At 33.8% G+C, this 26,202-nt stretch overlaps 1 protein-coding gene across 5 annotated transcripts in view; it reads right to left on the bottom strand.

Annotated features, from left to right (window-relative positions):
- Positions 1-26,202, bottom strand: part of Atrnl1 (attractin like 1) — a 427,123-nt gene that overhangs the window by 363,891 nt on the left and 37,030 nt on the right. For all 5 annotated transcript variants that reach the window (XR_007209839.1, XR_007209840.1, XR_007209842.1 and 2 more), the window contains exons 8-10: positions 25,657-25,912; positions 19,069-19,252; positions 9,483-9,637 (exon numbers count right to left, since the gene is read on the bottom strand). Coding sequence is in view for 1 of the 5 variants with exons in the window: in XM_048338181.1 (XP_048194138.1) it covers positions 9,483-9,637; positions 19,069-19,252; positions 25,657-25,912 (595 nt within the window). In the remaining 4 variants the exon portion in view is untranslated. The remainder of the gene's footprint in view (positions 1-9,482; positions 9,638-19,068; positions 19,253-25,656; positions 25,913-26,202) is intronic.

Raw genomic sequence — 26,202 nt, forward strand, 5'->3', positions numbered from 1 at the left:
CTTTCAATTTCCTAGTTCTAATACCAGTATAGACGGTTTCCAATATACTCAGAAAAGATTACAGAGATAGTGTAGATACAACCACAGGAAGGTGATACAAGAACATCATCAATAGTAGAAGCTACAGATACACATGGGATGTTGAAAGTAGTTACAACTGTGATATAACAATCGTTTCCATAACATAGAGCTCATTTCACTTAGAATCATCTTATGTGGTCATAAGGGTATAGCTATTGGGCTGTTGTGATCCTCTGCTGTGACTTGCCTAAACCTGTGCTAATTATTCCCAATAAGGGAGACCATAGAGTCCATGTTTCTTTGGGTCTGGCTCACTTCCTAAGGAAATAGAAAAACCTCCCATGCTCCTGGATTGGGAGGATTAATATAATCAAAATGGAAATATTGCCAAAAGCCATCTACAAATTCAATGTAATACCCATTAATATCCCAACACCATTTTTTAATGCAATAGAGGAAGCAATCCGGAAATTTATATGGAACAATAAAAGACCTAGAATAGCAAAAACACTCCTAAGCAGAAAGAACAGTGCTGGAGGAATTATAATACCCAACTTCAAGTTGTATTATAAAGCTATAGTAATAAAAACATCTTGGTATTGGCACCGGAACAGTCCTGAAGACCAATGGAACAGAATTGAAGACCCAGAAATGAACCCACAGAAGTACGCCAACTTAATCTTTTTTTTTTTTGGCCAGTCCTGGGCCTTGGACTCAGGGCCTGAGCACTGTCCCTGGCTTCTTCCCGCTCAAGGCTAGCACTCTGCCACTTGAGCCACAGCGCCGCTTCTGGCCGTTTTCTGTATATGTGGTGCTGGGGAATCGAACCTAGGGCCTCATGTATCCGAGGCAGGCACTCTTGCCACTAGGCTATATCCCCAGCCCCCAACTTAATCTTTGATAAAGGAGCTAAAACAATAGTTTGGAAGAAAGACAGGCTCTTTAACAAATGGTGCTGGCAAAACTGGTTCAACACATGCAACAAACTAAAACTAGATCCTTATATATCACCCTGCACCAAAATCAATTCCAAATGGATTAAAGACCTCGAAATCAAAACAGACACCCTGAAAACACTAAAGGAAGGAGTAGGAGAAATACTTGGGCTCCTTGGCGCAGGACGGAACTTCCTTAACAAAGACCCAGAAAGGCTACAAATCAAAGAAAAGTTGGACAAATGGGACTGCATCAAACTGCAGAGCTTCTGCACGGCAAAGGACATAGCTCGCAAGATAAACAGAAAGCCCACAGACTGGGAGAAGATCTTTACCGGACATTCAACGGACAAAGGCCTCATATCTAAAATATATGCAGAACTAAAAAAATTACCTTCCTCCAAAACAAAACTGCAAAGAACCAATAGCCCCCTCATCAAGTGGGCTAAAGACCTACAAAGAGACTTCTCTGATGAGGAAATGAGAATGGCCAAGAGACATATGAAAAAGTGTTCTACATCACTGGCCATAAAAGAAATGCAAATCAAAACAACATTGAGATTCCATATCACCCCAGTAAGAATGTCATATATCAAGAAAACTAACAATAACAATTGTTGGAGGGGATGTGGCCAAAAGGGAACACTACTTCATTGTTGGTGGGAATGTAAACTGGTTCAGCCGCTCTGGCAAGCAGTATGGAGATTCCTCAGAAGACTAAATATAGTACTCCCCTATGACCCAGCAACCCTACTTTTGGGTATCTATCTAAAAAACCATACACAAAATCACAGTAAAGCCACCAGCACAACAATGTTCAACGCAGCACAATTTGTCAGAGCTAGAATCTGGAACCAACCCAGATGCCCCTCAGTAGACGAATGGATCAGGAAAATGTGGTACACATACACAATGGAATTTTATGCCTCTATCAGAAAGATTGAAAGAACTCTTATTTTATGTAGACAGGAATAATTTCAATCTCAAAATCTGGACAAATAATAAAAATTGCATAATTCATCAGTTATATAACACCATGAAACGTGCCGTGCCAATACTGCCTCCAAGTTAACATATAATCTAGCATACATTGTGAGATTTCAAATAATTCGGCATTCACTGACCAGACATTCTTAAGATAATACATTAGATTTAATCTTCTTACATATGCCATATGTTAAAGGTAGGCTTTGGTATTTGGTATGGATATTAAAAAAAACCATTCAGGTGCTGGGGATTTAGCTCAGCAGAACAGCGCCTGCCTGGCAAGTACAAGGCCCCGAGTTCGGTCCTCAGCTCTAGGGGGGAAAAAATCCTATTAAAAAAAAACTTTAAAAAAAAACTGTTCAAAAGTCATATTTTAGTTTAAAAAGTTGAGAAGATCTTCTGCATAAGAAAATAATCTTGAAAAGTCAGTTTTCAGATTTAAAAACTAGATGTGAAAGTTAAAATAAATTAATGCTTTATGCTTATACCAAAAAGAGAAAAAGAAGTCTAAACAAGAGATGGTGTCAAATTCGTATCAGAGACCCCCACCATATTGTTAGTAGGAATGGAAATTATATAGACGGCTAGGTACCAGTGGCTCATGCCTGTAAACCTAGTTATTTGGGAGGCTGAGAACAGAAAAAGCAGTTCAAGACCAACCGAGGCAGAAAAAAATCACCAGACTCATTTTCAACCCTGGATACAGAGTGATGCATGCCTGTCATCCTAAGTTATATGGGAGAATAAGATCTTAAAACTGGAGGATCCATATAATTACATTAAGAACTAAAGAATTCAGATACTGGTTCATCAATTGTACAAAATCATGCAGAAAGAAAATGCATTGGCTGGCTAGTTTTTCTACAAACTCTTATTTTTCCATGAAAATCTGCATCAAGGGATACTTTAAGGACATTGCTTAAGATTTCCTTTGCTATTCCATAATATTTATAATATTCAGTATTAAAACTGAAGAACTAGGGGCTGGGGATATGGCCTAGTGGCTAGAGTGCTTGCCTCATATACATGAGGCCCTAGGTTCGATTCCCCAGCACCACATATACAGAAAATGGCCAGAAGTGGCGCTGTGGCTCAAGTGGCAGAGTGCTAGCCTTGAGCAAGAAGAAGCCAGCCAGGGACAGTGCTCAGGCCCTGAGTCCAATCCCCAGGACTGGCCAAAAAATAAAAAAATAAAAATAAAACTGAAGAACTAGTATATAAGTCAGTCTTAATTAAATGGCTGAAAAGTTTAAGAATTAAACACAGGTAATGCATACAAGAGGTTAAAAAAAATGACAAAGAAAAACCTTTCACCGGGGGCTGGGAATACGACCTAGTGGTAGAGTGCTTGGCTCATATACATGAAAACCTAGGTTAGGTATCTCAGCACCACATATGTAGAAGAGAAATAAAAAAGCCAGAAGAGGCGCTGTGGCTCAGGTGGTAGAGTGCTAGCCTTGAGCAAAAAAATTTAACCACTTCAATTCTTTTGAAAACTAAATTTGGGCAACTGAATGTTGCCCAAAATCTTTTTATTTACCTCTTAAATGTTGGTACTTCCCTAGAGTTCTATTTATTCCCTTCCTGAGGTCAAAACCTCTGTAATATTCTAAATACACACGTTTCTTTTTCTACCTTATTTATAACTATATCTGTTTCTCCTCATTTTGTGGCTTCAATATTCATGGATTTTTGTTTAACTCTGCCAAATAGCTATGCCAAAGTGGGCATAACTACTTGACTCACAATGTTTCATTTTTGTTTGATTTTGTTCTTGTTCCTTTTGAGTTTAAAAAGAAATGAGAGTTTCACTCTGCAGCCCATGCAGGCCTGAAACTCATTATGTAGACCAGGACAGCCTCAAGATCATAATCCTCTTGCCTCTGACTCCTAAATGCAAGGATCACAATCATGTACAACACTTGACTAATGATTTTATAGTACTTTAACATAAAATAGTATTCCCTGTTGGCTTCAATAGTGATATCATAAACTACATTATAATTAATGTCCTGATAGATTATTTCCTAGAATAAATCATACTTCATCACAGTTTGTTACATTTTTTAACTGCTGAATTCAAATTGCTAATAATTTACTTGAATTTTTAAATTCTGTATTCATTAGTGCTTTCCTCTGACTCTTCACTCAGGTATTTTGGTAAAACCTTTAATAACTGCTTTTGGTGGATATATTTTTTGAAGAATTTTTACATTCTTTATCTAAAGCAATATTGAGACTTGTTAAAAGAGAGAATTCATCATCACATTCCTTTCTTTTTGATTTATGTCTTGCAGTCACTATTTTCTTATCACTTTCTTGGAAAGGGAGGACACAATTGAATCCAAATACATCTCACAATATTAAATCTACTAATAAAACCATTTTGCATATAGTATTATGCTAATGAATATACATGCCCTCTTCTGGCCAAAAGACTATTCAAATGTTTTCCTGTTAGAGCAGGGGAAACAAATCAACAAATCCCCAAAATATAATAGGAGATTGAACAGGAATATAGTGGAGGAGGTAAATTTGTTCAAAGTGCACTATATACATGTATAGAAATATCACAGTAAAACCCACTGCATACTTGTATACTAATTCAAAAACAAAATAAATTTTTTGTGCCAGTCCTGGAGACTGAACTCAGGACTTGGGTGCTGTCCTTGAGCTTTTTTGCTCAAGGCTAGTGGGATACCACTTGAGCCAGCTCCACTTCTGGCTTTTTTGGTGCTTAATTGGACATAAAGTCTTACAGACTTTCCTGCTCTGGCTGGCTTCAAACCATGATCCTCAGATCTTAGCTTTCTGACTAGCTAGGATTATAAACATGAGCCATGGATACCTGGCAAAATATTTTTTTAAAATAAAATATCAAAATAAAAAGGAGGAGGAAGAAGAAGAAGAGGAAAAAAACAAGAAAGGAAGGGGGGCAGAGGGAAGATACAGGTGAAAAGTTGGTGGATGAGGAGCAAAGAGAAGTTTCTTCCATTAACCCCATGGGCAACTGTTGGGGGCGTGGGGCAGGATAGATTGAGCAGAAGTTACAATACTGCTTAAGAAAAACAACAATTGCCCGATAAATTAGAAAAGATATGTGGGTTATTTTAATGGTTTTCTTTTTTTTTTTTTTTTTTTTTTTTTTGGCCAGTCCTGGGCCTTGGACTCAGGGCCTGAGCACTGTCCCTGGCTTCTTCCCGCTCAAGGCTAGCACTCCGCCACTTGAGCCACAGCGCCGCTTCTGGCCGTTTTTCTGTATATGTGGTGCTGGGGAATCGAACCTAGGGCCTTGTGTATCCGAGGCAGGCACTCTTGCCACTAGGCTATCTCCCCTGCCCCTTTAATGGTTTTCTTGACCTACAAACACACTAGCTTTTCCCAGGATCCAGGCAAGTAGAACGCGTCACTCATGGAAAAGTGCTGAGAATTTAACAAAAGACATGGAGAAATATTGACTAACAGATGCAGAAACTAATAAAAATGACATCCAGAAAATGAAAATAATTATAAACATGAAGACAAAAAAGTTGAAATGTTCAGCATTTTGTAGAATCATTCAAAAAATTAAATAACTAGATGATTTCATTCTTACATGATTTTGTCATGAAATTATATGCCTTACAAAACTTAATCTACTCTATATGCATACCTATATAACTCTCCATAGAATTATACAAATAGAGTTATATCTGATGCTTTATAGGTACATTCAGCTACAATTACACTAATTACAAAATGAGTAAGTATATACATTATTATATATTACCAATTAAAATTAGATTACCTCTTCAAATATGAAATTACTTTTCAACTTTTATTGGTTTTTGTTTTAAATAATCATCTATCAACAAATTAGTGTATAAGAGGAACAATTGTGTTCAGGGAATTTATTTTTAAATGCTATTATTAATTTAATCCAATTTGATGGTTGAGCACTTCTTCTTTGCATGAAACGCAAAGTACCTCATACAAACCCTACTCTCTCCCTACTCCTGAAATAAAATAATTCAGGAAATTACATTTTCATGTTTCTATTATCTTCTATTATCTTTATGAATGAAAATGTGGTAAATAGGTTGTTTTTCATCTTGTTTCAGAATTTCATCTGAATTCTGAATAGAAAACTATCTTTTCCAGAACGATCTTCTTAATCTCAAGAAAGACATATCATGGTGGTTTTCTGAAAATAATAATACCACAGGCAACAATAATAATAGTAACCATAAAAATAATAACAACAACCACAATAGTAAGTCAATAAAGTTTTTGAGTACTAAAAGATGACTTCAAGCTAGATTTACAATTAGCTTGTATAATGTGTCATACCATATGATACAGGGTATCCAGAGTCATTCACTAACTCTTGCTCTATTATTAACTACATTTCAGTCACTTCTTTGAAAGTATAAATACCCAATGAATAATCTCAAAATATCTGATTATGAAGGTCTGTTTAATTTTTCCCCAGCTACCTTCATAGAGGGTTCTAAGCTATAGACATGACAAAACCACCAGTATTTGTCATCTACATCAATCATGCATATCAATGTGAGAATTGTGAAGGCCAAGTTATCTTCCTAAAGATTCTTGACATACATTGAATGAAATTTATTATGGCAGTAAGGTTAAAAACTGTATATTTTACAACAGTGAAAATTTAGAATTTCCATATGTATTCTAATTTGCTTACAAATCATATATATAAAACAAAATAAGCAGTGAAGTTTTCAAGTATTTTTAAATTAAATATACCAAAAGACAAAGAAAAAAATCTTTGTATACTATACTGAAAAAAATAGCAACATAACATTTTCTCAAAAAAACAAATCTGGTTCAAAGTTGGTTCATCATGCAATGCCTATATTTATTTCCACAAACTACATAAGGACAATGATTACTTTGAAAAATACTATCTTCTGTATGAAAAAATTTTAAAAGAATATACGGCAACATCGAATGCACCAAACCAGGATAAAGATCATATGGGAGGACTTTACTGGGAACTCTTACAATCAAATGAGAAAAAAAAAAATTTTAACTATGTTGAATTATACGGTTGTCTTTGTGTTTCTGTTGTCCATATTTGCAAAGGAAAAAAAAGAAAAGCAATTTGAAAGCTGGGCACCAGTGGCTCATGCCTGTAATCCTATCTGCTCAGGAGGCTGAGATCTGAAGGTTGCAGTTCAAAGCCAGCCAGGGCAGAAAAGTCCCCATGAGAGTTTTATCTCCAATTAACCAGTCAAATACCAGAAGTGGTGCAGTGGCACAAGTGGTAGTGTGCTAGCCTTGAGCAGAGGCTCAGGAACCCAGGCCCCAAGTTCAAGCCCCACAACTGACCCCTCCCCCCAAAATATGGCTATTTGAAACATGTTATTCTTTCTTCAGTCTTAAAATAATTTACTGCAAAAGAGCACAATTGATATTTGCTTCTATCCACAAAGTTAAAAAGTAAATATTACTAAACATCAGGTATGTGATACTAAGAGCTAACTTTTAAGAATAGTACAAGTGATATTTCCCTTTTCAGCTCCATGATTTTGTATATATTCTTATTTCTCTTTTCTGTTTAATATTCTAAAAATAAGTACTGTAACACTTTGCTACATAGTCTTTGGAGTGGTTATACATTTTGTATATAAATCCATTTGCATAGTACCTACCAGTTAGAAAAATTATACTAATTACATTATTTGATAATCTCTTTCTTCATCTTTTTCTTCCTTTCTGCAACATAACCTCTACTTTATCTCAGTCATTTTTCCTGCCACATAAAATCTGAACTATACTTTCCAACAATATAGAAAAACATAAAATAATTACCAAAATCAACTTCCAAATGGCGCAATCATAAATTCTTTATCAAAGTACAAATATTGTGTGGAAATTCTTGGAAAAAGTTATTATAAAATTTCAAAATCACATAGTCTATGGATTTTTTATAACAACAACACTATTATTTTCTTTTTCTTATTATTTTTCTATTATAACACTTCTATTATTTTCTTTAAAAAATGTTCCACAGGAATAAAAAATAAATGAACAGGAAAGCAAACAAAATTTACATCCACCACTACAAAAATAAGCTGTCTTATCATCACTGCAAAAACATTGTGGTGACACCATGTTTGACGATTTCAGATCCTAATCAGGTTTAAGCTTATATTTAATGCTTCATTCAATTCATTTTTCTGGGTTCCAGACACAGCTTTTAAAAAGATAGACAACTTATTGGCAAGAATGGGAGAGAGAAACAGGGGGGAAATGAAGGAAGGGATAACGTCCAAAAAAACTGATGTACTCATTACCTGAATTATGAAATTGTAACCCATCTATATAACACCTTAATAATAACAATAAAATTATATTTCAAAAAAGAACCACTGCCAAAAAAAGGTAGACAGCTCTGTGTTCATCATAACGCATCACTTCAAATTACGATCAAAAAGGCAATGATTTAATTATGAAGGTGAAAGAATTAGTCATAGATTGATACTCATACCTTAGCATATTTAACTTCATTAATGAGAATATACTCTCAAACAAACTGAAAACTGTGTAAAGACCAAAGTGATTTTTAATTGTCATAATTTTCTTTATATTCTCCCACTTAAAATAATTTATCAAAGTAGGTTAGGCACATTTATGACCATTAAGCTCAAAAGGATATTTCCTGTATCTGTTAAGTGTGTTATTCCTTGATCTCTGTATTTATCAACATGTTTCCTAATATTTTTAATTTTTGGTACATAACTTTATTTACACCACCAATAAACCATGACCTTAGGTACTACTAAGTAGATTTTAAATTTCAGTTATGTTATCAAAAATATAATAAAGAAGCACTATTTTCACAATGATCTACTAGAAAGCTAATTTCAGTATTTCCAAGAAAGTATTCACTAAAATTTTCAGAAATAAATAAGACTATGGATAGCATAATTTAAATTAAATGAACAATATAAATGTACTGAATTTCTGGTTCTCTGGCAAAAGATCTTATTCAGTTACTACCATTCCTAGGTATAACTGTTTTTCCATTTTATCTCAGCTTTACTTTGACCTTCAAACTCCTTTCTCTAGTTTTATCAGGTTCTCATATGTACTAAATATATATTTTAATTTATATAAATAAATACAGTTTGGTGCAATGCTACTAAACCTAAAGTGTTTGAATTCCTACTGTCTGTAATTTACATAATTTAACAGTATTTCATATCTATCCATTATCAAAACAAACATAACAACACATAATGCATTGTCATCTTGCTGACATGTTGATACAATATTCAAAAGTCTTTAGAAGGATATTTAAACTTAAGACTTCCCAGTTTGTCTAAACCTACCAATAACTCACTCCAGTGCTTTTGGTCTCTTGCCTATATACTATTACTGCTGAAATTAAAGAAAATGTCATTCATAATCTATCACTTGAATTTATCTGAGGTGATATATACACATTCTATCAATGCATTTAGGAATGACTACATTGAAATTTTCTAATAGTTCCTACTTTGTATAATCCTAATAGATACATACCTATGTCATATGACAGGAAATCGGCAGAAAAACATTTTGCACCATTACTCAAGGAAGTGTCATTATGGGTATTTCCTCCGAAAATAAGCATAGCTCCATTGATAAGAACAGCTGAATGAAGGTATCTGGCAAACCCACTTTCTTTCAAAATAGTCCTACAGAATAAAATTTTAAAATATATTACAACATGTTTCAATGCAGATGAACTTCTATGTTCACAAGATCAGAAACAAAAAAAGTATATTTCATATGAACTTATTGATAAAATGGTTTAAATAGGCAATCATAGAGAAAAAAGTAAGTTAGTAGCTGGCAATGACTAAAAATAGGGGGTAATTGATATTTTCTGCTAATGGCTTTAGTTTTTCTGTAGATTAGTGGTTATATCCACCTATTAAAAACCATTGAACTGGGGGGAAGGGACAAGGTAACAAACAGTACAAGAAATGTATCCAATGCCTAACGTATGAAACTGTAACCTCTCTGTACATCAGTTTGATAATAAAAAAATTTTTTTTAAATAAATAAATAAAATTCTCCTGTCATAAAAAAAAAACCATTGAACTATGTATGATAGGGGTGAGATTTAGGAGTGTAAGTTTTATTCTAATAACACAAAAGTACAACATGAAACACTGAATTTAATTTTGGAAGAGCATAAAGACACTATTTATAATGAAAAGAATGTATTACAAAGAAAAATAAGACCTCTATGACTTTACATACATTATATAATGGTTAAATTTGCATGTTTAAAATATTTGAATTTGCATATATTCTCTCACGAATACTCTAAAAAAAAAAAAAGAAAAGAAAGTTCTCTTAGCAGATGAAAGCCCACTACAATGGAAGCTGTAAAAATCTGAAGAAAACTGAAGAAATTGGAAGAACATAAAACATCCTATATTCATGAATCAGCACAATTAATAGTTTAAATTATCATATTAATCAAATCAAGCTACAGATTTGCAAAATAGAAAAAAAACAAAAATTCATATGGAAACCCAAAAGAGCCTAGTCAAAATAGTTCTGAACAAAAACAGCAATCTTACAGGTATCATAAAACCTGAAACATGGTAACTGGCACAAAAATGACACACAGAACAATAAGATAGTACCTAAATGAGCTCATGAAACTCTAGCAATCAGATTGTTGACAAAAATACTAAAAAAAACATGCATTAAAGATAGTCACTTCCACAAGTGATTCTAAGAATACTGGATATCCATATGCAGAAGATTCAAACCAAAATCCTATTTGTCAAAGTGGATGCAATCAACTCAAAATGGATCCAACAATCTGAAACTTTCAGACTTTTCCTAGTAAAAGGAAAACAGTAACTTTACCCCATTTCACAAAACCATCTACTCTCCCTCTATTTTAAGTGATCCTTTCATATTTCTATCAACCTTCGCATATCTCCCAATCTCATTCTCAAGTAACATTTCACTTCCTATTTCAATAAGAAAATCAAAAGAAACAAAATATTCACAAGCTCTCACACATCTACAAATGTACCTGCATTTCTATTCCTACTGTAGCTTGCCTTCTTTTCTATGCATATGAATGAAATTCCCATATGCCTGATAGGTAAGAGTTCCTGTTTGTTCACTAGAATGCACTGCTACTTGGTTTCTTAATCATATCTCTAGTAAATCCTAACTTTTCACATCTTCTTGATCTTTCCTGTCAGGCTACAATTATTTCTTTAAACATTTATAAACTCTCTTGGGATAAAAGTGTAGCTCAAGTGGAAGAGTACCATCCATGAGCAAGAAACTCCACTAAGTACAGGATTCTGCGTTCAGAGATCTATACCAGCAAAATAAAATAAAATAAAACAAATCCTCTCACACAATCCCCTTACCATCTATTACATTATTTATGTCCCTCCCTTATAAGTCAACCACTCAGAAAAATTATCAGTACTATTCCTTCTGATTCCTCTTTTCCCATCTTTAGTTAGACGCATGAGAACAGGAATCTTATACTACCCTCCCACTCTGAAATTTCCTTTTTTGAGATCAGAAATTAAATTAGTCTTCCAAATCCCCTGATAATTTCTAAATTTTAATAGAGGTTAAGTCTTCCTTATTCAAAATACATAGACCAAAATTGTAGAAATTTCAAGATTTTGAGATATGGGAATATTTGCAGGTATATAATGGTATATCTTACGTATACAAATACAAATATGTATACATATACATATACAAAGTATAAATAAAATTGATTATGTTTCATATACAAGTCACACATAACCTGAAGTTAATTTCATAGTTTTTTTTTTAATTTTTCACTTGTAATGTGTTGACACTTCAAAAGTTTTAAAGGTATTTCAAACTTAGCACTTGGGTTGGGGAAATTCTCAAAATTCTCTGTATTTACCTATCTATAGCTTCTGACAAATTCTCTCTTTTTAAATGTATTCTTGGCCTCTTTGGTTTTCTTATTAAACTAACTGCTCATCTTCAACATCCCTTTCTAGTTGTTTTTCATGTCGTTGAGCAGGAAATTAGTATGTCTAGATATTGAAAATTCTATATCAAATTCCTATTTAACATATTCACTAAGAATGTATGTGTTAGGACTGGGAATGTGGCTTAGTGGTAGAGTGCTTGCCTAGCATGCATGAAGCCCTGGGTTCAATTCCTCAGTCCCACATAAACAGAAAAAGTGGGAAGTAGCGCTGTGCTCAAGTGGCAGAGCACTAGCCTTGGGCAAAGAGAGGCTTGGAGACAGAGGCCAAGCCCTGAGTTCAAGCCCCAGGATCAGGAAAAAAAAAAAAAAGTATCTATAGCTGAGCTTCTAAATGTCCCATTCACCAAGCAAATGTCTTGCACAAAATTCTTCATCTCAATTACTGCCAATCCTATGTTTTTAAATCTTGAGACCAAAAGCTGATTCATGCATCACTCTTCTCTCTCTCATATCCAACCTCATAGTTCCACTTTGGGAACTATATTCAAAAGCCAACCACGTTTCATCACCTTCACAGTGCATCACTGATCCCAGATGACACTTTCCTGCCTCTACTCCTGTGTCATAACTACAACACACCAACTAATGTACTCCTAACCTGTGGGACCTGCCAGGGCATGTTACATCAGAAAGAGGCAACTAGATGGCCCCGCCTGTTTCCCAGCCCCGGGGTCACGTATGGCTATTACGCCAGAACCTGGAACCTGGAAAGGTGGTTCTAGCTGACCCTGCCTCCCAGCCTTGGTACCACGTGTGGCTAAGATGTCCTGTGGGCTATGACGGAAAGTTAGACCACCTCTAGGATTGGTCCCTGGCTTTTCCACCTTTGAAGGACAGCTCATGCCTCCCCTCACAGTCCCTAGATAGGTGCAGGTACACCCCACCCCTTCCTGCCGATCTTTGACCTGATTGGCTACTGTGCCCTATTTAGCTATATGTACCTCCTCAATAAACAAGACCTTGTGCTGACTTGTCTCCCAGATGAGTCTGATTGTCCTCTGGTGAGGGAGGGCTAGGTGCTGGTGGTCTGTGGACCCTTTCCTTTCTTGGCTCTTCTGGTCAGGGCGTGCCTTCCCCATCTCTCCCGCAGATCAGGGGAGCACCGGGGGCTAAAAACCTGGACACTAACCAAACCTAAGTCAGAGCCTGCCACACCTCTGTTCAGATCCTTTAGTGAACCTGTGTTCAAGTAAAAATATTACAATGACCTCTGATACCCTACATGGTACCTTTCTTATAATATTTCCTACTACTTCTCTCACCATAGCCCAGCACATTCTCCTACAGCTATACCTGTTCCTGTACTGTTCAAATAATAAAAACACTCCCATCCTACTGGTATTACATTAGGGATAAAGCTGCTGTCCCTATACCCAGAACACTTGATCTTCACTTTATTTGTAGGGCTCACTTCCCAGGTCCAAATCAGTTATCTTCTCAGTGAGGTCTTCTCTGATCATTCTTCAAATAAAACTCAAAACTTAATTTTTTTTAATATCTCAAAAGGAAAACTATAAGGTTAAAACAATATGTGTGCAGTCCAAACTCAGATATACTAGTATGCTTGCAAATAGCATACATAGGGCTAAAAAAAAAACCTGTATGGCTTTGAAATAATTAAGACAATATTAAATAATGGTTATATCTCTTAGGGTTCATGGAGTGGAATAACATTCAAAAGAAACACAAGAGGGTTTCTGGGGTATTATAATGCCTTCTCTGTTAGGTCAGTCAAGCAGAATGCACATTTTATAAAGACTCTGGAACTTTGTATGTATGTTTTCATGTATTCTTTTGTTCACATGCAATATTCCTCAATTTAGGAAAGAAAACTAAGAAAAAGCAAGCAATACACATTTTTGTATAACTGTTAAAAACTAAAATTACAATTATTTCTTTATGCTATAAATATGTGATTTGAACTAGGTATTTAAAATCCTAAAACTCATAGCATGCAATACTTACAAAGACAAAACAGTCTTTTTTGCCTATATATTTCATATCCATTGCTGGGAACATACGAGAATTATTTTCACACAGAGCTTTACAGAATCAATAAAATTTTCATTGAAACTATTTCAGACACTCAATATTCAAAGAACTATAAAAGGATAAGCTACATGTTCATCAGTATTTGTGATTTAATGATTACTTTAAAAAATTGTCCTATGTTATTTTCCAAATCCTCTCATCACATTTCTTCAAGAAATCAAAAAGTTCTAATAATTTTATTAGCTTTGAATGGTTTGATGTAAAAATAACTTCTACTATACTAAATTAACTTGTACTAAAAATAACTTCTACTATATTAAATTAAAACTGGGAAAAAAATCATTTCATATAATTAGGTTTCATGTCATAAAAACATTTTTAGACTATGTGATTTCTTTCTAAACACTATATTGAAAATGAACTACACAATTTGTGAGGGCAAGGGTCAGGAAAGAAAAACTGGGCGAAAATGAGGAAAGAGGTGACACCAGTCAAAAAGAAATGTACTCGCTGATGTACGTAACTGTAGCCTCTCTGTACGTCACTTTTACAATAATGATAATATATATATATACACAAATACAAAGAAAAAGAATGTAACTTGAATACTTCTTAAAAGTACAGAATGTAGTATCATAGAATTATTACATTTGTTACTTAGATTTTTAATATCTTTAGAAACATATTTGAAAACTTTTCCTCTCAATAAAAGGCTAAAAAGTACTGAAGCCAAGCAATGTAGATCATGCCTAACTACTCAGGAGGTGGAGATTAGGAGGACCACAGTTCAAGGCTAGCACAAGCAAAAAAAGCTGTCAAGATTCCAACTCAACCAATAAAAAGCTGGACATGACAGTGTGACCCTGTCATTCAGCTACACAGAAAGCCTAAATATGTGAATCACAGTGTAAGCTACACAACCAAAAATGTCAGACTGTACTTAAGAAACTAAAGCCAACAACAACAACAAAAAAAGAGCTAGTGTATGGCTCAAGTGGAAGAGTGACTTACCAGCAAGTATAAGTCCCTAAGTTCAAACCCCAGTACTACCAAAGAGAAAAAGAGGTTGCAAATTACTACTCCAAGTCATAAATGATAATATTTAATGTATTCTATACATGTAAAACTTGTGTTTTTTCATTGTTCCTTATATAGAGGAACAAACCTCAATAACAGGCCAAGAAAAGCTGAGGTCTCTATTACTGTAGAAATAAAAACAAAGAAAGAACAGTGAAGGTGTAGGTAAGGCTCCCATAAACCTGTGCAAAACACTGTGGAAAAAATGTTGAGAAATATCTCACTTTACAAAGCCAAGAAAACAAGAATACAAAGTCCCTGAAACTCAAGCCCTTGACAGTAATGTTTATGTCTCTTAAATGATAAGATCAATCAAACATACCAACAATAAAAAGGAATCCTTTTTGGGAGCTTTTACCAATCAAGAATTTTATTTTTAGGCAGACACCATGGCTTATGCCTACCTGTACTCATAGCTACTGAAGAAGCTGAGATCAGAGGAACACAAATCAAAGCTAGACTGCGCAGAAAAATCCCAGAATCTTGTCTCCAATTAACCAGCAAAAAGTCTGACGTGGAACTGTAGCGAAGTAGGAGAGTGGAAAAAGGAGCAAAAAAGCTGACTTCAAGTCCTAGTCTGCTCCTCCCCACTCCCCATCCCCAAAAGGCTGCTTCTCTCTTAGTCTTCAAATATAAAGAAACCAGACCTAACTACCTCTGAAGTCGTGAGAGAACAGCAATATCTTTGAACATTTCCTGAATTTCCATGTCCCAATACTTTTCTAAAAACAAATATACATTGTAATGGATGAATATTAAAAGTTGGCTCTCTTTTGGGATGCCAGACTGTTATAAACTAGTAGCATACAATTTTAAATCTGAGAACTGAAATCAAACATAGATTTCTGTTTGCTAGATAAATCATGAACAATGACATATATACTAGTAGGTACAAAAAATCTTACATGTGTAATTCAATGGATTATACACAGTGAACATACTTAATCACTTGAGTGTAATCACTTAAGAAATTTCCTTCTTACCTCTAAGTTACTGCCTGATGCTATTTAGACAACCCTCATCTAAGGATATCTATATCTAAGGATATATATTAACATTTCTTGGTGATAAACTTTTTATAAATAAAATCATACTATGTATTCTTTTATGTCCAGTTTACTTTGGTCAATATTATATTGAAATAATACAACTGTGTGGGTTCATATAGAAAATTATTTCATTATTGTTGCTGAACAGTATTCTACCATATGAATGTAGAATTAATTTACCCATTTGTTTTTTGTTTGTCAGTCCTGGTGCTTGAACTCTGGGCCTGGGTGCTGTCCCTGAACGGTTTAGCTCTAAGCTAGTGCTCCATCACTGGAGCCACAGCACCACTTCCAGTTTTCTGGTGGTTAATTGAAGACACGAGTCTCAGGGACTCTCCTGCATGGGATGGCTTGGCTAGAACTACAGGCATGAGCCACAAGCACACAGCTAATTCATCCATTTGAACTGTTGCTGGATATTTCATGTTTCTAGCTGGTGACTATTACAAAGAGCACTGCTATTAATGTACTATATAACTGTAATAGATACATGTATTTGTTGGATATATAAGTAAATATATAATTATGATATATGCATTACTTGCCTATATATATGTTTTCAATTTAGCAAGTTCAGTCTAAAGATTTTTAGAGTGTTTATACCATTTTATACATGCTGAATATTATCATTCTTAAGTTTTTGCAATTTAAGTGGATAAGTAATAACAATTTTTTCAAATAATGCTTTGTCATAATATTTATGTAAATCCAGGATTATTCTAACTTGAGGTTGATGCCTGATGTAAATTCTCATTTTTCTAGTATTAATAGATACACTATACATACTTGATTTTAGTGATTGCAAGTATCTTCCTTCTATCATTTTACTTTCAATTTTTCTAAATATCTTTATTTAAGGTCTACCTTCCTAAGCAACAGATAGCTAAATATGCTTCTACTTAAGAGTATTTATTCTCTTACATTTAGGAAACTAGAATAGTAATCTTCATAAATTAACAGTAATTAATAATCTGTCTGAAGTTAAATACGCATGTTGCTATTTTCCAGTAGTTGTATCTGTTTTGCTCCTTTACCATGCTATTTTTTTATTTTATCCAAATTCACAAATTATCATTTATTGTTCTCATTTTCTCACCTATTAGATAGCAGGTGCTTATTAGATAACAGGTGTTTTGCTACTATTTTCATTTTTGCTTAATATTATAAAACAAACCCTTTGCCATTAATTTAATGAATGAATTTTATTAATTACACATGATATGACCTTCATATATTTACTATACTCATTTGCCTCTTCCTAAATTATGCGCCAGTTTTCATATGTTTAAATTATGGATATATTCAAGTCTCTTGATATGTTTTTATAAAATAATCCTTTGAATTTCTCCTCTTTCTGGAATCATTCTTACAATTCATTTTATTTATTGAAGACCTACTGGTGTCAAATTCTCCTGTTCTCTAAAATTATCTTTGTCTTGCTTACTTTTAAAAAATATTTTTATGTCATTCAGTATAGAATTAGGCTGATGTTTACTTTGAACCATTTGCAAACATCATGCTTTCTGGATTCCGTTTTATTTTCGTTTATTTTTTTAAGCTGTTAAGCTTAGTATTGTCCCCAAGACAGGGATGCTTTCATATTTCATGTTTCCATTCCTTGAATTTTTTTGTTTTGTTTTTTGTTGGTCATGGGACTTGAATTCAATAGCCATAAGCTCAATAAGTGAAAAATTAGTAATATATAAAAATAAAGAGGTGCTGGGAATATAGCCTAGTGGCAAGAGTGCTTGCCTCATATACATAAAGCCCTGGGTTCGATTCCCCAGCACCACATATACAGAAAATGGCCAGAAGTGGCATGTGGCTCAAGTGGCAGAGTGCTAGCCTTGAGCAAAAAGTAGCTAGAGGACAGTGCTCAAGCTCTGAGTTCAAGGCCCAGGACTGGCATAAATAAATAAATATAAAAATAGAGAGAATGATATGAATATAAGTAGGCAACTACAGTGCATTGTATACAGAAATTGACATGCTGAACTGAAACCCATTTGAACAAATATTTAAAGATAATGCAAATAAAAAATTTTTAATGACAACAGAGACATAATATGTTAATTCATAAAACTTTGGAAAAGACCCATCACAATAGCAAAAGTAAAATTCCTAAGTTACTGGTAAGAAAACAAAGAAATATGAACATTCATACCCTCCTATAAATAAAGTAAATATGAATAATATAAATTTGAAGGCACTAGTACACTTAAATGTAACGATTTCACTTTTTAAGTATTTATCATAGAAAAACCTTGGCGTGCACATGGGAAAACTAGTGTAAGAGGTGTAGTGTAGAACAAAAAGAAAAAACAGGGCTGGGGATATAGCCTAGTGGCAAGAGTGCCTGCCTCGGATACACGAGGCCCTAGGTTCGATTCCCCAGCACCACATATACAGAAAACGGCCAGAAGCGGCACTGTGGCTCAAGTGGCGGAGTGCTAGCCTTGAGTGGGAAGAAGCCAGGGACAGTGCTCAGGCCCGGAGTCCAAGGCCCAGGACTGGCCAAAAAAAAAAAAAAAGAAAAAACAGATTTTAATGCCATAAGCTATGTATTTGATAGTCAATGAAACTGGAAAAATTTTTACTAACTTATAAATATTAATAAAATACAAATATAATCAAGAAGAAATCTAGGCAGATGATACCAAACTTAGAGCTGTACTAGTAAGCAAAATTGCTCCCTAAAATGAATATGACACCATTATTTACTGTAAGAAATGTATATATAAGTATTTTACGGCATTATAGACTATTTTTAAATGAATCATTTACAGAAATGATAGCTATACAGTATTTTGTGCCATTGCTAAATGGGAGCATGTACTTACTATAGGTGCAATAAAACTTTTTCTAACTCCAAATTTTTTTTACTATAAAAGTATTTACTAAATACCACTACTATACAAATATAAAACATAACTGATGTCAGATTTTTTTATTTTTTTATTATCATACTTATATACCATCTACTCACCAAATCTTAGTGTTAACTTCATACTTATAAAGATCATCTACCAATCCGTACTTATTGCCTGGTAATGCTTTATAGCCTCCATGAACATAAATGGACTTTGTTATTTCATCATACACACTCGTATGGCCATATCCACCTTGTACAATAGCTCCTTTAGTTTCTGGAACAAGCCAAGTGTTGGAGGCTACAAAAGGAAGAAATTAAAGCATGAAACTTAAGTAGTATTTAAAATGATGACTAATGTACCATCAAACTACCAACATGTTAGTTCTAATGACACACTTTAAGAGTATATACAGAATACCTAACATTCATGTATTAAAAATATGACTGGCATTGTTAGGTACCAAGATTGAAACAGAGTCACACCAGTTCTGGTACAGATGAAACTGAATTCTGAAATACTGAGAATAGTTTTCTGTGTGCAAGTAAAAAGAGGGGGCAATTTTAATCCTATATACACACCAATATTCAAAAATAGGCCTACAAAAATACTAGCAAATATTCAATAAATACTTTATGAGCACCTTTTATGTGACAGGGTTTGAGTAAGCTACTAAAATTACAAAAATAAAAATAGTAAGATCACGGCCCTTGACAGTCTAAAATCAACTGAACTTAATGTTTAATTATTTGCTTTACAACTTCATTACTGCCATCAGTGGCAAGAAATTACAAAACAAGAAAAAGAAATACATTCTACTTTTGTTTATAGCAGCAGGAAAAGGCAGGTAACATACATAATGGTAGTGATGGCACCTTTGGTGGTTCAGGAGCCAATGTGATCATAAGCTTCAGATTATGTAACAGCTCCCAGATTTCCCATTTGGTGCCTCTAACCCTTCTAACAATCTTGTAATTAATCTGCATGCTTCAGCTAGAAGATACTCTTTGATGCTGCTAAAGATTCACTGACAGAAGAACTAGCCATATTCAAGGCATACTTCAAGGATATGCAGATAAGAAGCCAGGTGCTGGTGCCTGAAAGACTATATACTAAACAGGCTGAAACAAGAGGATTGCAGTTCAAAGCAAGCCCAGAAAAGAAAGAAAGAAAGAAAGAAAGAGAGAGAGAGAGAGAGAGAGAGAGAGAGAGAGAGAGAGAGAGAGAAAGGAAAGGAAAAGAAAAGAAAGGAAAAGAAAAGAAAAGAAAAGAAAAGAAAAGAAAAGAAAAGAAAAGAAAAGAAAAGAAAAGAAAAGAAAAGAAAAGAAAAGAAAAGAGAAGAAAAGAAAAAAAGTGTATGAGACTCTGATCTCCAATTAACTACCAAAACGCCAAGAATGGAGCTGTGGCTCACGTGGTGTAATACTAAAGCCCTGAGCACAAAAACTCAGGGACAACTCCCAGGCCCTGAGTTCAAGCTCAAGACAGGACAGAAAAAAAGTTAGACATGTATTTGAACTCCAAAAAGTGTTTAACTTCAAAAAATTACAGAGATAATAGTCATAATCACATAAAATTAAAATGGAGACTAGAAAAATTAAAAGTTCATATAACTTGAAAGAATGGAAAAATGAATGAACAGAGAGAGCACTGAGAAAATTTGATAAAATACTACACTTAAATTTAAATATACCAATAATTGCAGTAGAGAAAATAATAACAAAAATTATATAAAATCTTCAATCAAAAACATAGTAAAAGAAAATGAGTAAGAGCAAAATTAAAATTGCATAGTTAGACCAAGCATAGTGATAATATCTTTAATTATAGATGTCATAAACACACCAACTAGAAAATATGCCAAGTCATATTTAAAGAAGCCAAATCTGATCATCTGATATCAAGATGATACAAAAATATAGCAACATATAAAACTGAGTACACAGGTTGAAAATAATTCAGTAATGGCACATAAATAACACATCTGTAGTATGAATATTAACATGCAAAAGTATGTGGCAAGTGTGGTAGATGAAATGTACAATGCTAATGGGCATTCTGACCGAGATTGTGAGAATCATGGTTCAAGACCAACTGAGGCAAAAATGTGTATGATTCTATCTCCATCTACAAAAATCTGGACATGAAAGCTCAAGCTTAAATGAATGCTCCCAGTCACATGGAAAATGGAATTAGCAAGACAGAGCCTACCAGTCATTGTTGCAAAAAGCAAAACCCTATTAACACAAAAGATAAAAAGAGGGCTGGAGGTGTGGCTCCAGTTGTAAAGTGTCTGGCTAGCCAGACAATTTAACCCTTAGTTCAAATCCCCTTAGTTCAGTACCACCACCACCACCAACAACAAAACCTGTTAAAAATCCAAGGAGATGAGATAATTTTATAAAGAAACTTAAATTGTGACATTTCAGCCTAAGTACCTGGGATTATACCATGAGCCACTGGTACTGACTTCCTGGAATTATTTTTAAATTAGAAATTCCCATTATGAATTCCTCATTTCCAACTCTAATCATGTGTCTTATAGATCTGTATTTTCAGATATCAGTTTGCTAAAAGTCAATGCTCACTTTACACTTAAAGTTCACTCCATTTTAAAAAAATGAGACATTAAAAGCAAAACTGATCAGGTAACAGAGACTGAAATCATGGTTGTAGATCAACCTAGGCAAAAAAAAAGTCCACGAGGCTCCATCTCAACAAATAACCTGGGTAAAAACATGAGATGCTATCCAAAATATAACTAAAACAAAAAAGGCTGAAAGTGTCACTCAAAATAGTACAGTTGCCAAGCAAGCAGGTGTGAAGCCCTAAGATCAAATCCCAGTACCATTAAAAGAAAGTAGCTCAAAGTCACATACAGTCACATCTAACAAAGAAAAAAAATTACCTTTGTAATTAAATCTAAGAGTGTGTGTGTGTGTGTGTGTGTGTGTGTGTGTGTGTGTGTACTTGAGCTTGAACTCAGGGCCTCACACTCATTTGGCTTTGTGCACAACTGGTACACTGCCATTTGACCCAGGCCTCCACACCACTGGTTAATTGAAGATATTCTGAAGACTTTTTTGACTGGGCTAGCCTCAAACCTCTATCTTCAGCTGTCAGCCCCTGAGTAGTGAGGATTACAGGTATGAACCACTAGTTTCTGGCAAAGCTAATGATCTTCAATTCTGGTGGAGCAGGGGATTGGGGGGAAGAGAGACATGTAATAAAATGGCTTTAGTACTGGCTTCTCAAATACACCTCTCAAATTCTAAAGGCATGAAAAATGCAAAAGCAAAACCTTATATTCACCTTGAGACTCACATTGAGATTCTTAGAGAGTTTATGAGCTATTGCAGACCTAAAAGTGAAATGAATTTCCCTCAGGACTAACACAAGAATAGCTTTATGGTCTAAGTCAGTAAAACCCTCCACATAATTCCCCTCTTAGATTTATAGATTCTCTAAAAGTTCTAATTCTAAGTTTAGAAAAAGAAAACAAATGAATGTTTACTGCAACAACATGATCATAGTTTACTTCTGGATCGTCCCATTCTCCTAGGGGAAACCATATATAGCAAAAGGAAAAATATGACAGATTGAGTGTAGTAAAGGAAGGAAAAAGAAAAAAACTAAGGGAGTTAAAAAATAAATTCTCACAAACTACAGACTGCTTGAATGTCAAAAATCAACTGAGCTGAGAGCTGGTGGCTCATGCCTGTAACCAGAGCTAGAAGGCTGAAATCTGAGGATCGCAGTTCAAAGCCAGCTTGGGCAGGAAAGTCCATGAGACTCTTATCTCCAATTAATCAATAAAAAGCCAGAAGTGGAGCTGTGACTCAAGAAGTATTAGTCTTAGGGGGTTTTGAAAAAGCTCAGATACAGTGACCAAGCCCTGAGTTCAAGCCCCTAAGACGAGTGCAGATAGGGGAGAGAGAGAGAGAAAGAGAGAGAGAGAGAGAGAGAGAGAGAAACCAAGAAAGCCAGATACAGTTAGATATAAAAATGAAGAAACAAATGAAATGGAAGAAGCTAATGGCAGATCTCAAATACTACTACAATTTTTCCATTTAAAAAAAAAATGGGGTTGGGTGAAAAACAAAAAGAGTTCTAACTAAAAGCACAAAGAAAACAGTGAATTTTAAAAATACAGACATGTATAAAAATGTACAAAAATAAATGAAAATCACACTACAAAAATTAATTTACAATACAACGGTTGTGAAATACTAAATAGAAACAATAATAATAAAAAGGACAGGCAAAGGTATATTATGAAAGTACTAACAAAAAGAAGAGACTTATGTTAACATTAGATGAGCTAGAATTCAAAAAAAATTAGCAAGCAAATAACTGTGTTAAAAAACATATAACAATAAGCACATAATAGTCACTGGTACACATAATTTGCAACTTTCATAAAATAGAACTTCATAAAAAAATAGTTCATAAAAAAGTTCATAAAAAAATGCTAGAAGGCTAATGAACATAATAAATAAGGTGGATTATAGGTATATATGTAGTATATATTTTATAAATACAATATATATAAAAATATGTTAGTATGCTATAAAATATAGTGTGCTATATTAATATAACATATTAACATAACATATTAATATGCTAGCATCCTAATAATATAAAATATTAATGTTATAAAGTGTATATGTATATATTGTATATGAATAGTACATATAATTGTGTACAAATATTTTTATTTCTATATTGGCATATATTTATTACATTTAGTATAAAATATATTTACACTATATAAAATGCATTTATAATATATAAAATATATAAGATACATATTATATAAAATGTATTCAATAATATACAATGTAAAAACTGTGTATTGAACATCAGATGGGATTAGTTTCTTTTCAAGTATGTATGGAACATGAAGAATGTGCAACCAAGAAAAGTTCAGAAAGTTACAATGAAGTAAAAATAATACCTATAACATTCCTGAAACACTATAATTAAACTAAAAATTAACAATGAAATCTAAAAACAAAATAAAGCTTCTACGTGAAAAACTTGCGACTCCTACTAAATCAGCTCCTGGGCCTATCTGAAAAAATAAAAATAACTCAACTATGTTTACTTCAATGTAATCATAAGTTAGAATAATAATTTATGCAAGCAAGCTTATTCAATGCAGCATTAAATTAGTCATTATATCTCTACCCCAACAGGTTCCCATCAGTGTGAGCTTATTTGGATGACTTCTATTTTCTCAGTAAATGATAAGCATGGTCATCTTGTGAAAGTGATGACAGAAAAGGAGAGAGAAAATGGATGAAATAGCCACCAAGTTTCAGCTACACTGAAGAATTCCAGACCCCATTTAGGGTTTACCTGAGCTTTGCCATTATGAACATAGCATTGGGGAAGATTCAAAGAATGGGCAGGAGAGAGAGAGTGGGAAAAGTGAAAAGAGTTTCAGTAGATAAAAGACTGTATTGAAGTGAAGAACTTTAAGATATAGATACACTTGAAGAACTAAATAGAATTCAGTGTGAAAAGATAGAAAGAAATTATAGAACTCTGCAGGTATTAAAATAATGACAAAAGTATAGCAATGGGAGAGTAACTTAGATGAAAAACAAGATCTTAGATAGGGATATCAAGAAATGAAGAAACCAGGCATTTGAAGAAGTATTTATGTACATATTTAAGACAGAAAAAATATCTAACTGTGTATACTGGACAGAATAACAGTGAGCCAAAAGCTAAACTTTCCAAAACATAAACACAGTGAACTAAGGAGAAAAAGATGAGTTCAAGAAGATAAGGTAATATGTTGGGGTCTAAAAACCTTAGTAAAGCTAAGTGATTTAAAGGATGAAGCACTGAAAATAGACTAGAAGTGGCAATAAAACATTAAAGATATAAACCCCATTCCTAATTCTGATACATAGAGGACAGGAAAACAAAACAGCCATTACTTGAAAGAACTGCAGGGAAGATAGAAAAGGGCAATCCTTCACTGCAGATGTACATTCTTTTGTTGTTGTCAGTGGTGATACATAAGTTTTCTCACCAAGAGTGCTCATGACTCTACATAGTTGTCTGTACTGAAGCTCATACTGGCTAGTGCCAGATACGATGTATGTTTTCCTCCTATCAACCAACGGGATGGAGATATATTTATAAACAACTTAAAAAGAACAAGAAGATTGTCATTGCAACAAAAAAAAAAAGGCTGTCATAGAATGTAAAAAATAGGGGCTAAGAATGTGACCTAGTGGTAAGGTGCTTGCCTAACATGCATGAAGCCCTGGCTTCGACTCCTCAGTACCACACAAACAACAACAAAAATTTAATATAAAAAAGAAGTTAACAAGCTATCTTTGAGAAGTTTGCTTTAAAGGAATAATATATGCACAAGGATATAGAAATAAGAATGAAAGTCAGTGAAATTAGGGAGAGCATAGTAATTAGTCTTTAACTATTGGTTCATAGCATCATCTATTTAAATTTCTCATATTTAAAAATATTTGCAAATCTTGGAAAATAAAAACAGTATATAACATTCTCACTTGGCTATGATATAAATTTAAATATTAAAAGATATTACAAAATTCTTGCCTTACAATGCCAATCTCAAGTCACCATTTTGATATGTTCACACAAAGATTTTACTTAAAAATAAATTATTTCTCAACCAACAATGTAATTAAATTTTTAAAGAAACTCACAGATATGGTATTCTTGTATGCTGCTTGTATAACCATAAATTGCAGAATATCCAAATATTATTATCATTACAACATCTCTACTGTCCAGCTCCATAATATGTGCTGAATGTCCCTCCACAGCATACTGCTGACCGTGTCCAAGAACAGTAGGAGTTTTTGTGCTCCAAGACTGACTATGTATGTTAAAAACCCATAATTCATCAGTGACATTGCCATCATTTGTTTCAATTCTTCCTCCATACATAAAGATGTTTTCCTGCAAATTAAAACACACAGTAATAAACAAAATAGTGATTTCCTAGCAACATATATTGAATATATCATTATAAACAATGAATATATTTACACAGTGCATGTCAGTAACACTCCACAATATTCAAAAGGCATAGTTCTTACTTGTAAGTCAAATGGAACGCATCAATAACAACTAATGTTTTTACAAACAGAGAGGTAACTACACACCTATAATTCTAAAAAAGTTATTTAATATACTTTATTTTAAATGGTTTTATGGTATAGTTAATTAAGACATATTTTAATTATAAT

Source organism: Perognathus longimembris, chromosome 2 (assembly GCF_023159225.1).
Source record: "Perognathus longimembris pacificus isolate PPM17 chromosome 2, ASM2315922v1, whole genome shotgun sequence".
In the NCBI taxonomy this organism is placed as follows: domain Eukaryota; kingdom Metazoa; phylum Chordata; class Mammalia; order Rodentia; family Heteromyidae; genus Perognathus; species Perognathus longimembris.